Source organism: Gymnodraco acuticeps, unplaced genomic scaffold (genome assembly GCF_902827175.1).
Source record: "Gymnodraco acuticeps unplaced genomic scaffold, fGymAcu1.1, whole genome shotgun sequence".
Taxonomy (NCBI): domain Eukaryota; kingdom Metazoa; phylum Chordata; class Actinopteri; order Perciformes; family Bathydraconidae; genus Gymnodraco; species Gymnodraco acuticeps.
The window spans coordinates 2391982-2407476 of record NW_022990238.1 but is presented as its reverse complement, the minus strand read 5'-3'; the positions used below and the strand labels follow the sequence as shown (position 1 = coordinate 2407476).

Below are 15495 nucleotides of genomic sequence, written 5' to 3'. Positions count from 1 at the left end.
TTTCACTCACTATTCTTTAGAAATAACGGTATTTCTAGATGATCACACTCTCAAATTGGGGGTAATCCTTTTTGATGTGACAAGTTAACGGCCGTTCTGCTGTTCTCCAGGACCCGGCACGTGGCTCCACCTCCAGCAGTCCTCTGAGCACCCCCAGCAGCAGCGCCCCGTCCCGCTCCCCATCCTCCACCTCCGGACTCTCCTCAGGCTTCCTGCCCAGCCCCAGTCCCAGCCAGAGCACCAAGGCCATCCAGAGCATGCTGGGTATAAACTCACACACACACACACACACCTAATATATGTCTTTATAGTGATTTGTTAATAACAATAATGTATTATAAGTGACAAAGCACTTGATTGAGAATTCATTCTGATTCAGGGCCGACCTCCAAGTTCCGTCACATCCAGGGTGCGATGATGCACCGGGACACACACATCACCAACCTGCGTGGCCTCAACCTGACCACACCTGGGGAGTCTGACGGCTTCTGTGTGAACAGCCAACGCATGGCGGTGCCCCTCGCCATCTCCGGGGGCCAGATCGGCATCTTTGAGGTACGGCATCAACTTAAAGGTCACCTATCATGCTATTTTTAGGCAATGACATAGGTCTCAGATATATAGAAATATATAAAAAACATGTCTATGAAGTGTTTTGCGCAAAATACCAAACAGATCACCCATTCTAGCCATGCCTCATATCCCTCCGTTTCAGCCCTGTTACTAAAGTGCTGATTTGGGGTATAAAGATTTTAAAATATCATCTATCATTTTGCATGATAGATCCCCTTTAAGATTACATTCAAAAACAGTGGTTGGTCTCCATGTTGAGTGTCTCTTTTTCTTTGTACTTCAACTACTTTAGAAAATGTGGCCAATGTCTACTTTACGTTTATGAGTGATTGTGTTCCCTCTTCTCCCCTCAGCGCTCTCAGCCTGGCAGGATTCCTGACACAGCCCTGCCAACCATCCAAAACTCAGTGAATGTGGTCGACCTCTCCTGGGACCCCTTTAACACACACCGGCTTGCCGTGGGTGAGTGAAACGATTGATTGATTTTTATTTTTATTTAATAAAACCTAAAACAATGCACTGTAGTCATTAAAAACATTTAAATGTGAATATAATAGATAAGGAATTAAGTTTGAATGATTTCCTTTTAGTTGTAAGAAATAATGAATTAAGTACTTGGGTACATGCATGTACTTTCTATTGCTGGATTGAGGATAGTTGTATTACTTTGTTGTTGTATTGTCTGTTGTGTGGGAGTTTAATTGGACATGTGTCTCTCTGTCCGTGCTAGCGTGTGATGATGCAAAGATCCGGGTGTGGCAGGTACCAGAGGGGGGGCTGAAAGAGACCCTGACCGAGCCTGAGGTCATCATGCAAGGTAGGACTTACTGAAACTAGTTGTATCTATAATTGATTGTTGATTGTCAGACATACAACAGTCAAAACAAGTGAAGTTGATTGACAGTTCCTGTGACCCCTCTTAGGCCACACGGAGAAGATTTACTCCATCAAGTTCCACCCTCTGGCCAGCGGACTCCTGGCGTCTTCATCCTACGATCTCTCAGTCAGACTGTGGAACCTGGAGAGCGGAGAACAGGTCAAACTCCTCACCGGACACCAAGACCAGGTGGGGGACCGAGAGTCACGCCTTGACCTAATCTTGGAAAACGAAACTCAATAAGCAAAATGTAACAGAAGTAATTAGTTACTAGATCAACTCTGACCTTCTTCTTTCTTGTTTACTCTTCATTTGTTCAGATCTTCGCCATGGCGTGGAGCCCAGATGGAAAGCTCCTGGCCACAGTGTGCAAAGACGGGAAAGTTCGCATCTATGACCCTCGCAAGTCAACTGCACCTGTTCAGGTATGTACTACTACACATTGGAGATTATATGAGAGTAACATTAAAATGACATTAAATTAGTATTATGAAAATGGTGAAACACACTTTTACTATTTTATGCCACTATTTAGATCCATGCTAATAGGTGGATAAACATTGTTTTGTCATTATTTAAAAGCTATTTTAGTTCAGATTTGTTTGTTTTTCTGTTTGTCATTAATGTGGTACTATCTTGTAAAAACAGTAAGATGCCTATAAAATGAATCTAAAGTAACTAAGAATGTCTTAGAGGCATTGGCAACAAGGAAGCAATGCATTGTAGTGGTAAAGGTTTTTGTGTGTCATAAACTAATATAATGTATTCTCTAACCCTCTCTTTAAGGAGGGCCCGGGTCCTGAGGGCCACAGGGGGGCTCGTGCAGTCTGGGTGTGTGAGGGCAAGTACCTCTTGGTGTCAGGATTTGACAGGTACTGCACATGGCAAAGTCTTTGTGTCATAAAGCAAACAAAAATACATACATAATATATATATTTACTGACTCCTTCCTGTTGTCCTCCCTCAGCCGCAGTGAGCGAGTCCTCTGCCTGTACTCTGCTCACTCCCTGTCCTCTGGAGCTATAGCCAGCACCTCTATATCCATCTCCCCCTCTACTCTCATCCCTTTCTACGACCCCGACACCAGCGTGGTCATCCTCACTGCAAAGGTAAGCAAACTAAATATAGTTATATACGAAGTTCATTTTAAAATCTAAAAACATAGATGTAACATGTGAGTTTATCTTTTTACAGGGTGATACCAGAGTGCACATTTATGAGGTGGTCCCTGAAGAGCCGTACTTTATGGAGTGCAGCAGTTTTAACTCTCCGGAGCCACACAAGGTGATGAGCTCAACTCCTTATCTTTCATTCTAGTTTATCTGTCTGACACAATACATCTGCATATGATGGTTATAATACCCTTCTTTAAACCATGCCATGTTTGTAATATTGTGTGTGATGCTAAACTTCACTTCCTGATTGTTTCCTGTTTGCAGGGTTTGGCTTTCCTGCCAAAGAAGGAGTGTAACGTGCGTGATGTGGAGATCGCTGTAGGACTGCTGCTCAACAAGACCACCATAGAGCCAGTGGCCTTCAGAGTGCCACGGGTCAAGGTGAGACAACTGCACCACCTAGTGGATTAACACTGCATACTTTCCCTCCTGGTGGTTGTTTCTTATAAATGGTTATTGCTTAAATTATAGAATGTATGAATAACTCTATGTGTGTGACTTTTCGGTCTGCAGAAAGAGTTTTTCCAGGACGATGTGTACACAGAGACAGCCGTCTGTTGGGAAGCAGCTCTGACCGCCTCTGCCTGGCTGTCTGGATCCAACGGCCAACACAAGAAGATCAGCCTAAAGCCCAAAGACATGACCCCAGGTGAGGACACAGACTTACAGTATAAAAACCATGTGACCTGGTCTAACAAGTCTCTCTACATGGTGGAAGACCCTTATCAATGTGTGGTTTTCTATTGCAGTGAGTGAGGCGCCCAAAGAAGCTCCAGTTAAGAAATACATGCCCTCATCTTTCTACCTGGAGGAGAAGACTGATGAACAGAAGAAAGAGGAGGTGAGGATGAGCTGAATGTAGTATATCAGTCATCTATTGTGCTTTATATTCTCTTATCCTTTTATATGCAAACAAATAAGACTGCATTAAAGACGGATAATAAAAAAGAAATGTGTCAGTAGAGGTCAAGAATCCGGCGGCTTAAGCTCTCTTAATAGAAAGCAAACTATAATAAAACAACTAAGCTTAATAAAACATTATTAAGAAAAAGACAAAAATCTAAATTAAAAATAAAAATGAATGCAAAAACGATACAGGAAAAGTGAAAGCTTGTAAAACGTTTACTTTGACTTTCCATATCTGGACACCACGATGTCTGAAGGAGTACTGGTTGGTTTTTGTTTTACAGAAACAAGGAGGGTGAAGATTATCAGCCTGCTTAGCATACATGATTATATGAATTGTATGAATACATGATAGTTACTTAATAATTAAGGTAGTTATTTTTTCTGACGTGCTTTAACATTGTGTTTGTGTGGCCCAGCTGCTCAGTGCCATGGTGGCTAAGTTGGGGAACAGAGACGACCCGCTGCCACAGGAGTCCTTCCAGGGGGTCGAAGACGACGAGTGGGTGAGTGGATGAGATGGAAAGAAGGCTCCTCTCTAATGACAGACACTAATTAAACTGCACTTAAACACACTCTGCTGCCATTATACCAGTTACATCAAATAAGCCCCTCTGCAGTAAAGCTACTAATTTGATTTCCATGGAACTCAGTTTTGCTCAAGTATTTGTTGATTCAACTCGTCGTCATATTTGGGGATACAGTGAGTGTTTTATGAAAATGTTTAAGGTTGTATTTAGGAGGGGATTTATGTTAGTGTTGTCTACCTTTTTTTTAGCACCAGATCATAACTTCACATTTGCAAAGACTTCTTGAAATTGGCTGTCTTTAGCAACTTAAAAAACTGTATGATTGATAAATATGGACATTTTTAACAGGATATCATACATTAATATCAAACTATCACGATCATTATCAACGTTTTTATACTTTTAGTTTATGGGTTGGGTTTTTTGAAAACATTGTTTAAGAAAAAATAAACATGTGAGGCTTTTTCTGGGATAGAGCGCCAACGTTTTGGAATGAGTTAATTTCACTTTGTCCCTGTGTTTTAGTTATATAAAACACAATATCAGTACATATGATGATATACATGTATGGAGACAAATGTTGGCTAAATCACAATAACTAAAATGTCACCATATAATCACAATGTGGTTCCACTGAAAACGATTAGTGTTTGACTGTGAAAACTAGGGGTGCACCGAATGGGAAATTCTTGGCCGAAACCGATACCGAAAATAGGAAACAGTTGGCCGAAAACCGAATGCCGAAAGGCCGAAAATTATTAATAGAAATATATATATATATAATGTATACATTTTTTACCAATGTTGTTCAGCTACCTGATTATGGAAATAGACATGATTATGGCAAAACTTAACTTAAATAATAATCACTATTATGGGTCCATAAAACATTTATTCAGCACTTTTGAATGCATACAGTACATTTATATATGTCATGTATTATTGCTAAAAAAACATTATATCGCAGTCTTAGTGTCGCCAACTCGTTTCTAATATGCAAAGACAACAAATGCGTCTATGATGTATTTTCGATCAGACGAGATCTCTCTCTCCCGTCTGTGTGCGAGGGGGCGGGGCAGTTTACACACACGTAGCTGCTACATGCAGCGGAGCACACTGCGGAGATGGCGGAGAGAACGCGCTCCGAGGTGTGGTTCAACTTTACCCGTCTCGATGTGGAGAATACTTGTTACCATAAGTGCAATAAGAGTTTAGCATGTAAGCACGAGCAATGTGTCTAAACATTTAGCAAAAGTGCACCGCATGCAGACGGAGGAATGTACCGGGTTCGACCGTCTTTCTAGCAGCTCTGTAGCCCCATCCACGAGTAACATTTCCACGTCAGGTGTTATGTATGCTAGCAGCAACACACGGAGTTAACTACATTATACAAACATGGGTTAATGATTAGAGGTAACTGAGTTATTTAGTTTGTTAAAATTTCAGCTATTCTGTTTACAGTCTGTCATCAGATTATTTAATACGATTTGTTAAAGGCTCAGGGCAATCTCGATGACAAAGGTCAATGTTCCCCCACCCCCCCCCCCCCTGTGAGCCAGCCGCGAGCATGGTCGCCGCGTCTTTATTACGTCATCACAACAACACGTTAGGTTACCAACGTAAGCCTGTTCTGACATTCGGTGATTCGATAAGACATTTTTAACCATTTTCGGCCGATAATTTTCGGTGGCCGAATATTCGGTGCATCCCTAGTGAAAACCCAGCTCTAGTACCTGAGTTATTAAAAAGCTTAACACCAGACACTAAGGACCCAATGAGGTATTAAGGTTATGCAAATGTAATGTTTTGAATCCCTCTTTTCTAACTTTGGCTGTTGTGTTGTTTAGGATGACTAGAAGAGACGCCATCTTGCTTCGGTTCAATGAGAGACCAACAGCGGAGAGGAGGGAAAAGATCGACTTTCGACTTACGTTGCCATTTGTGTGTTTGTGATGATGCCACCCACTTCCTCTGAGCTTAATCAGCTGACATCTCAGCATACTGCACGCACAAAGAGTACTGTACAATGTGAAAGTATAAACAATATAGGGGGGGGAAATCACAGTAATTAAAACACCGTCTCATGGTAGTATGTATAACAGTATCTCTTAAAGTTTGGGAAATCAAATGTCATATTGTCTAGTTCGGTGTTCATCAAATCCAAATGCATGACATTTGATATGAATATCAATTTCAACTGTAATTCTTAAATAAGTAATTCTGGGATCAATTGTTTGTTCTGGGAGTAATTGTTTTTTGATAATGTTTATGTCACGCTACTTTCCGCGGAAATTCCACCTAAGAGCATAATATCAATATTAACTATGAGAAAATAGTCCATTAAATCAAATCAGGACACTTCAAACCTATTTTAGTTCTAAGTCAGCACAAAGATAGTTAAACGGATGGCAATCATAGCAATAATACTTCTGCTTTATGTTACATTAGCTGTTATCTCACAGTGGTTGTACCGGGCCAAACATACCTTTTTGTTGTAGTAAGTATTGGTTGCCATGGTTTAAGCATGAAAATACACTCAGTCATTCGCGAGATAAAAAATAATTGCCTCCTTGTGTGCCAGTCAGTTATTTTCTGATCCAGATACCAGGTTGTGTACCGTTGCATACAGAGTTGCTAACTGCACATTTACCTCCGCCGTGAACCACTGCTTGCTTTTATACTGGCCAGTCATATGAGAGTGATCAGTCACGATGTGTCCTTGAAAGATGTATTGCTGTTTATGATATCTATGAATAAGTGAATCATCACTTGTCTTCCTGTTCGATCAGGTGAACACACATGATCACTGTAACATGATCGAGCCTTCAGCAGCAAAAACACATCGAGGATACAACAGGGTCACCAGTGTTCATGTTTGGCCATGAACTGGAATTTCTTATGACAATAATATTAAAATCACTTTCCTTTCTGTTTGACAATATTAGAATAAAAGGCCATTTTAACAATGAGGTTTTTATGTTTTTGTACAAGTTAGATTTGAATGTTTTGCCATCTGGTAGTCTTATGAAAGTCTTATATGTGAGGGTTGAAGGTCAAATAAACTGGGAGTTGTTATGCATATAAACCAAACCTCCTCTTGGGGGTATTTTAAAGGGGCCTTTGTATATTCAGAGATGATTATTTTCTTTCTCTTTTTTTGCTTTAAATCATGATCTTTGTTTGTTTTCAGACTGTTCAGGGACATTCCTGACTTAAATTAGCTAATTCTCATATCTAATGTTTACTAGTAAGGAGTCATGGTGGTGATTAGACATAACAGTATACAGTATTAATAACTTACAATGCAGCCATAACCAATATCATGTATTTTCCAATCAGGGCTACAGCAATATCGTCAAAAACCCAGGCTTGAACACATCATTTTATAACAACCTCTGATGGACTGGAAGAAAACAATTGTTTCTGCCATGCATGGTCGTGCACATCATGTTGTACAGGTGATCTGCAGGTGATATTGCCGTTTGTGTGATGTACGCTGTATGTGCTTGTGATTCTCGAATGCCATACTTGTAATATTTGTATTGGATTAACTTGCCTTCCATTGTGTTCAAAAAACAACTTCTTTTTTATACAGTGGGTAAAGCATTGTGGATGTTCTGTCTGTAGTACTTGAGGGATTGTTTCTGGATTTGTTTCAATATTGTCTCACAATAAAGAAATGTAACTCACTAATGTGTGTCCTTATGTGATTAAGCCACCACGACAAGCATAGTGATTAGAATGAGAATGGCTTAAGTGAGTTTTAAGCCTGTAGGCATGATGATCATTTTGGAGACTTTGGTAAGGGCACACTAATATAAATAAAAGCAGAAAAATTAATATTTGAATAAAAACTGCTACAACTATATTGTGCATGACTTTGTATTATTTAATGAAATAGTGTTTCAAAATGTTAATCAAATTAACATCTGTCCGTGGACAAACGAGGAAATAAGTTTTAATTTATTCATTTACAGTTTGTATGTTGATCCGTTATTAAGCTAAATGAGGTAAACATGAACTAATATCTATACTGTATACAAATACAACTTATAAAAACAACAACACAATGGCATTTGTACACAATAGGACAAAAATAGGGCAGAATAAAAAAAAAGTGCTGGAATATAAGGAGGATGATTTACATTTATAGTTCTTTATAATATAAATGCCCACATACATCACTTACAATATATGTCCATATGCCAACGCCTTGAAATAAAATAAATGTTTTTTTTCTTTTGTCTTAGTTGACGTTTGTCAACAAACTGGGCTGCTTTAAGTCAGTTGGTAAAAGTAGCTGCAGTTTGACCTCCCTGCCGCTAGATGTCAGTATTATAAAAGTCGCTGTTCACCGGGTTTATCTTGTACTCTCGATGTCTCCTTGAACTTTGACCCTGCACTAACCTTCATTGACGTACATGTGTGAAGATAGAAGCCGCACACAGTCCGGGGGACCTGTATAATACTGCAAAAATGGTAAACATACAGTTAATAATGGTTGTGTTTACATTCCCATAGCTAAGATTAGTCAGTCAGCTAATGCTAGGTATCATGCGGCGTTGTGTAGCTGCTGTGTCTGTCGTAGCTTCTCCAATACATATGCCTTAGGTAATGATGATCTGCCTCCTCTTCCATGGGACAATAATCATTTAATTTAGAGAGAAACTAATGTATGAAGATGTTTTATTAATGCATGTACAGTAGAACTGAGGCGCTGTCACAGCTGTAATGAAGGTGTTTCCTACATTCGCACCTGCAGACACTTCTTACCTCAACATTACATCAGCATAATGTTATATAGACTGATGTTGCACTCTGTAATGTGATTTACAAAAAATGAGCATTACTGACTGACGTTCACCCTCTCCTTTCGTTCCCATAACTTTAAATTGGAAGGCTGCAAATTGATGTTTGTGATTTTTCTTTTCATTCATTTCCTGTGCAGGCTAGATATCTTGCACAGATCATCGTGATGGGAGTACAGGTGGTGGGACGTGCGTTTGCTCGTGCATTACAGCAAGAAATTGCAGGTATGGGCAACATGTATCTTGTACTAGTGTACTTAATAGTTTTTAACCTTGTATGGAAATTGACTGCGGAGACAAATGGATGATTTATCAGCACAATCACAGTTTTGATAATTGTGTATAAAGAGGAAATGTCATGTATTTTCTGTGATTTACATAAATAAGGAAACATTGGAGTAAGCAAATAATTTAAAGACTATACAACTGATGAGTATTTGATGCAGTTGTTCTGACATATTTACATATGAGTTTACACTTTACATGTATATCTAATTTAATATTCCATTCCCTACTCACTTAATGTAAATAATATCCTGCTTTATATTGTGTTAAAGGTGGGGTAGGTGATTTTGGAGAAACCAGCTCGAGTGCGCTAGAATTTGAAAATACACAGCCAGAAAAAATCTGCCACTTCCTTACAGAGCCCCTCCTCCAACACGAACCGTTCTTACATCCATGACACAAACGTGCACATGACCAATGAGTGCACGAGATAAATTTGTGCACAGATGGAAGGCTGACAGGCAGGTAGACCATCCAGTTATTTTAGCCGGGCCGGCTAAAATGATTGGTCGTGCTTTTTACGGTACTACGGCTTCCACAGATGACATGTTTTATGGATTTGTTGTCAAAGCACTTAAGATATTCATTGCTATCGGGATGTTAAGAGCATTCCATGGAATATAACAAAAAGTGTATCTCGAGCCGGTTTCTCAAACTTACCTACCCCACCTTTAACTGAAAATGTGCCCTTCAATAATGTTTTATTGTCAGAGTTTAAAGATGTTTTATCTTCACGGTCTACTGTATATTTTCAACTTTGTAATGCTGTTTTAAATTCTATTTTGAGATATTTAAATTATAGAATTGTTTATTGCTACTTATATGTGTAAGGGAAACTTCTGTGTAGCTATGCAGTGGGAGTCACCGACTCAGGAAAGAGACACGGGAAGAGCAGTAGCTTTGATGTCAAACACTGATGGTTTATTTGGAGCTTCGGCCGGAGAATTCACATCACAAGTCACAGCAGCCACGATCTGACTGCACGGTAGAGTTGCCACGTCAATTCTGAAGAACTCTACCCCAGACCCATGTATTTAGCTAGTTCCGAGAGCATCATCAACATGCTGCATAACAAGATAAAATCATAACACCTCTATCAGCTGATGCCAACAGGCAGGAACATAGAATCATAACACCTCTATCAGCTGACGCCAACAGGCAGGAACAGGGAGACAGAACACTGAGAGCACAGCAGCCAAGGTTACGAGGTGCGTGTGCTCAGTCAGGACAGTTTGAACTGGGTCAAAGTTATGGGCCTTGGAAAATATTCCCTAACAATATGCAATGCCTTGTTTTGTTTTTTATGCTGCTGCAAGGCAGACATTTCCCAATTTGGGATCAATAAAGTACATCTTATCTTATATGTATTACTATTGACTAATTGCCATCAAAATTATATACTTATAATATTATCAACAGTGTCATTAATATGATGTATGTGTATGATGTTTTTAAAGCAAATACAAAGCATGCCTTTCATTTTCTCTATCAATGATCTTTATGATTTGTTAAATGTTTGCAAAAACACACATTCCATCAAACTGAATGATCAAGTGCTGAAATGTGCTCCAGTGTTATGTACCGCATCAGATCAAACTTTAACTCTTAAGGATACTACAAGCTGCTCAGAATTTGGATAACAAGTGTAGAAAGATGATAAGAACATATCAGTGTTGTGTTGTCTCACAGCCAGTCAGGCAGCAGCGCAGGCGAGGGGCAGTGCAGGTCAGCACTCTGCTGCAGCAGCCACCAGCATCACCGGGATGAGCCTGCAAGAGGCGCAGCAAATCCTGAATATCTCTACACTCACCCCCGAGGAGATTCAGACGGTACAACACAACTCACACACTACTTTTCAGTTTTCTCACAAACACATTTTTGATACTGAGCTGTAGAGTCATTAAGCTTTTTTAATATGTAGTATTTACCATGTCATTATAGATTTTACCATTCATATATAAATCTGTTTCATGTTTACGTTAATTCCATGTTTCTTCATCAGCCTAAACTCTTAAAAACCTAGCTGTAGGGGAAACCGTTTTAAACAGTAATTAATCAGCTTCTTAATAATATGATTGAAAAGTTTTTGCCAACTCAAAAACCTACTTTTCTTCCCTCCTTTGGACTTAAAAGGTGGCCTGGTTGTTAAATATTGTTACCGTTTGTTACTCCTTACAAACTGATGGCTAAACACAGATTATTTGCTAAAGAAATGCAAAGTAGGTTTAGATACACAAGATTTAAAGGGGACCTATTTATTTTAGACGGTATCTGCCGGGTCCCACATGAGCAGGCATAAGCTCCGCCCCCTCTTCTTTCTTTTTTTGTAAAGCTTTATACCCCGAATGAGCACTTTAGTAACAGGAAGTGAAATAGAGGGATATGAGGCATGGCTAGAATGGGTGATCTGTTTGGTATTTTGAGCAAAACACTTGATAGACATGTTTTTTATATATCTGAGTCCTATGCTGTTGACTGAAATATGCATGATAGGTGACCTTTAAACTGGCAATATTTTGTTTAAGTTACTGTCTATTGTGAAATAGTGTGACATGATGGTGAATAAGCCTTTGGCCCATTGATTAAAGTAAAGCATACTTATCTATCTGCAGTATCATGAACTGGCGGTCTGTGGCCACGCTTCCGCCTGTAATAAGTTGTGGACCGTCCACTTTACATTAAAAGCATTGCATTGTTTACTTCTGTATTGAAGTATCCCAAGGCAATGCAATGTGTTTGTCCGCTGGCTTGACACTGACTAAAAAATGCGTCGCGGTTGTTTTCGGCATTTTTGACAGCGGATCAGTTTGAAATACTGCAGGGAGTAATGGAAGGAGAGAAAGCAGCAATAGTGAGCTGTTAGATGAAGAGCACACCTCCTCAGACAGGTAAACAAATACCAAAACTTTGGCAGACTCATGCTCTCTGCAGCATCATCACAAGGGGTGATTGAAAGAGTATATTGCCAGACTTCTTTATTTAAACAACAATGAATGGTTTTGTTGGCCAGAGCTTTCTAGGCCTATAGTATCAAGGCCATATTTCCATTTGCCACCATTTTAAATAGGGGGTCACCAAACCAACCAGGACTGAAATCTTAAAGATTGCCACTTTTTCATAAGAAACTCTGTTAAACATGGTTTACTTAGTTAGTTATATGGCTATTATCATCATATTTATATACCTTCTGCTGTAACAATGATCTGAAAAAATGTGTCGATTAATGTTTTTGCACTCTTTTTTTTAACAAAAATATGTATTTCTTCCAGAATTATGATCACCTTTTTAAAGTCAACGACAAGACAGTGGGCGGTTCATTTTATCTACAATCAAAAGTAAGTATTCTCCATCTCAGCATGCTACACAAATGTTCTCAAATGTGTTGTAGAGTGGACGCCAAAATATAAAACAAGCACAATGACATAAAAAACTAATTGCACACTTTAGTTTTGGGAAGCAGAACAGTTGGTCATGATAAACGAGGCTTTCTCTTGTCCTGGCATTAAACAAATCACTCAGTTTTGCCCTGTTTATTTTGTAGCCCATGCAAACTAACATGTTTCCCTCTAAACCTGCAGTCCAGGTGGCCTAACCATGATAAGAAGTTGAATATTGGCCTTCTCTGTGACAGTTTCGTACGATACTTTTAGGATTTACTGACTCCCTCTAAAGCTCTTGTGTTCATATTTCTTAATAACATGGCTTTAGTCATTTTAGTGTGTAAAAGATTATACGAAGATAGATGAAAACTGTTTTGAAGTTCTTTAAAGGGGACCTATCATGCAACATGGACTTTTTCATGTCTTTTATACATAAATATCTGTCCGTGGTATGTCAGGAACTCACGAAGTGTCAGAAAACAAAACCCTCTCTCTTTTCCTCCGTACCCAAATCTCTAAAAACGGGGGTTCAATTGAGCCGATCCAAATTTGCGTCCGATATGACGTAATATCGGAAATGTGGGCTGGCTTTACACCAGAGGTGCCCAGTACCTCCACCGCGGTCGACCACAGGCAATGCTGGTAGATCGCGAGTCATTCATAAATTTAAAAAAAATCCAGCCCCGTTAAAATAGACAAAACAGGTTTTGATCCCTCCTCCCTTGGTCTCTCTGCCACTTAATTCAGGAGTTTACTTGATTGACAGAAAAAGCGACCTATCGCTTTCCAGTCTGTTAACCCAGAATGCAAAGCGATACAAAATCAGTCAAGTGCCGGGAAAACTCAAATTAAGTTAAAGAGACAAACAACAAAATGATTGCGGGACCGAGCAAGAAGCTAAAGACAAACCACTTCCACACAGAATGGGAGGAAGAATATTTTGTTGTGATGTCACATTCAAAGGTTATTTGCCTTATTTGTAAAGCAAGCGTCGCTCTGCCAAAGAAAGGTAACGTGGAGAGGCATTATCGGAGTGTTCACAAGGCATATGGCAGCGACTTCCCTCCGAGTAGCGAGTTTAGAAAGAGAAAGGTAATGTATTATTACAACACAAACATTATCTTGCAGTCTTAGTGTCGCCAACTCGTTTCTAATATACAAAAAGACAAAAAAAATGCGTCTATGGTCGGTGTATTTTTGATCTTTCCAATCGAGACGAGATCTCTCTCTCCCGTCTGTGTGCGAGGGGGCGGGGCAGTTTACACACACGCAGCTGCTACAAGCAGCAACACACGGCGGGGATGGCGGAGAGAAGCGCTCCAAGGTGTGGTTAAATGTTACCCGTCTTGAGGTGGACAATGCTCGTTGCCACGAGCAATGTGTCTAAACATTTAGCAAAAGTGCTCCACATTCAGACGGAGGAATGCACCGGGTTCGACTGTCTTTCTAGTAGCGCTGTAGCCCCATCCACGAGTAACGTTTCCACGTCAGGTATTATGTATGCTGGCAGCAACAGAGTTAACTCAATTATACAAACATGGGTTAATGATTAGAGGAAACTGAGTTATTTATTTTGTTAAAGTTTCAGCTATTCTGTTTACAGTTTTGTCATCAGATTATTTAATACCATTTGTTAAAACATTGTTTCTTTTGATGTGAAATATTATTTATTTAATTTAAATAAAAAGCAATGTTAATTTTGTTCACAATTTGTTAAGTTAATTTAATAATGTATGTATTTTTGAATCAAGTATTCATCTTTATTGTCTTCATTGTTAGTTTCCACATGCCTAAAACAACCTCAAGCTAAATCTAAAAGTTGATGGCTAAATAAGAGCGTTTGAGAAATTGTGCAAGGCATACAGTAATAGTCCGAATAGTGGATTAATCGTTTCATTAATCGATAGATTAATTGATTATCAAATTAGTCGTTTGTTGCAGCCCTATTGTAGTTATCCCATGTATAAATAAAACGTGTTAATCAGCAACCCTTGCAATTTGGGATTTTATTTTTGGTTGGTAGACCTCGGTGAGCTGGTCATTTCAAAAGTAGCTCACCAGCCAAAAAAGTGTGGGCACCCCTGCTTTACACCCACAGCCCTATCAGAAACGTTGCTATCAGAAACAATGCCTGACGTGTTTTGGACGTAATATGGTCTTTGTTTACATTAGCAATCATCGCTAACACTCAGAGCTAAGCTGTACTGGAGAGAGCATGTGTAAAAAAGCAGGAAATAATAAAAGGAACTCATCTTGTGGTAAACCCGCAAGAGAAAAATAATGTTTGGAACATGATATGGCGTTTAATCACAGCAGCATTTAGCGTAGAATTCTGAGCAGGCACAAGCTCCCCCTCCTATTTTTTTTTTTTTTCAAGCTAAGGACCCCGAAACCTGCAGTTCTCTATCAGGCCTGAAATAGAGGGATATGAGGGATGTCTAAAATGCATGATCTGTTTGGTATTTTGAGAAAAACACATCATAGACATGTTTTTAATATATTTGTATCTGAGACCCATAATATATGCCTAAAAATAGCATGATAGGAGACCTTTAAATGCAATGATCACCTTTCTTCCTGTCTAATTGTCTTCTCTTTGACTTGTTTGTGCAGGTGGTGCGGGCTAAAGAGCGTCTAGACGAGGAAGTTAGTATTCAGACAGAACAACCGAATCAGAAATCACAGTAGAATACGGAAACATGAAGAGTCAAATTGTGCTTAACCTTTCTTTCCCTTCCCCATCCTCTGTACATTATAACCAAATAAAAGCCTTCCTCTTTTTCTGTAGTCTTGACTTTGTCCCATTTTTTTTGAGCAATGGAACAAAAGAACACATTTATTTATGTCACAGTTTAATCTAGTGTGGATCTTACATGGTAAATACGTTGATTTAAAACTGCAGCTTGTTGACTTTTAATCAGAGTAATTTGTATGTGTGATTACAGAATCAAGTTTGCACAT

General features: G+C 39.2%; 1 protein-coding gene across 3 annotated transcripts in view; it reads left to right on the top strand.

Annotated features, from left to right (window-relative positions):
- LOC117548353 (mitochondrial import inner membrane translocase subunit TIM16-like) overlaps positions 1–15321 on the top strand; it is a 115755-nt gene extending 100434 nt beyond the window's left edge. Inside the window, exons 15-31 of one of the 3 annotated variants that reach the window (XM_034219563.1) lie at positions 111–264; positions 380–555; positions 927–1035; positions 1304–1390; positions 1497–1639; positions 1771–1875; positions 2237–2322; positions 2418–2559; positions 2645–2734; positions 2890–3006; positions 3139–3274; positions 3375–3466; positions 3951–4037; positions 9010–9094; positions 10844–10983; positions 12424–12489; positions 15148–15321. In XM_034219563.1, the coding sequence (XP_034075454.1) occupies positions 111–264; positions 380–555; positions 927–1035; positions 1304–1390; positions 1497–1639; positions 1771–1875; positions 2237–2322; positions 2418–2559; positions 2645–2734; positions 2890–3006; positions 3139–3274; positions 3375–3466; positions 3951–4037; positions 9010–9094; positions 10844–10983; positions 12424–12489; positions 15148–15222 (1890 nt within the window). In that variant the 3' untranslated portion in view covers positions 15223–15321. Of the gene's footprint in view, positions 1–110; positions 265–379; positions 556–926; positions 1036–1303; positions 1391–1496; positions 1640–1770; positions 1876–2236; positions 2323–2417; positions 2560–2644; positions 2735–2889; positions 3007–3138; positions 3275–3374; positions 3467–3950; positions 4038–5908; positions 7755–8423; positions 8541–9009; positions 9095–10843; positions 10984–12423; positions 12490–15147 lie in introns of those variants that run through there. The other 2 variants (XM_034219561.1, XM_034219562.1) reach the window with 2 other exon arrangements.
- The last annotated feature ends 174 nt before the right edge of the window (positions 15322–15495 follow it).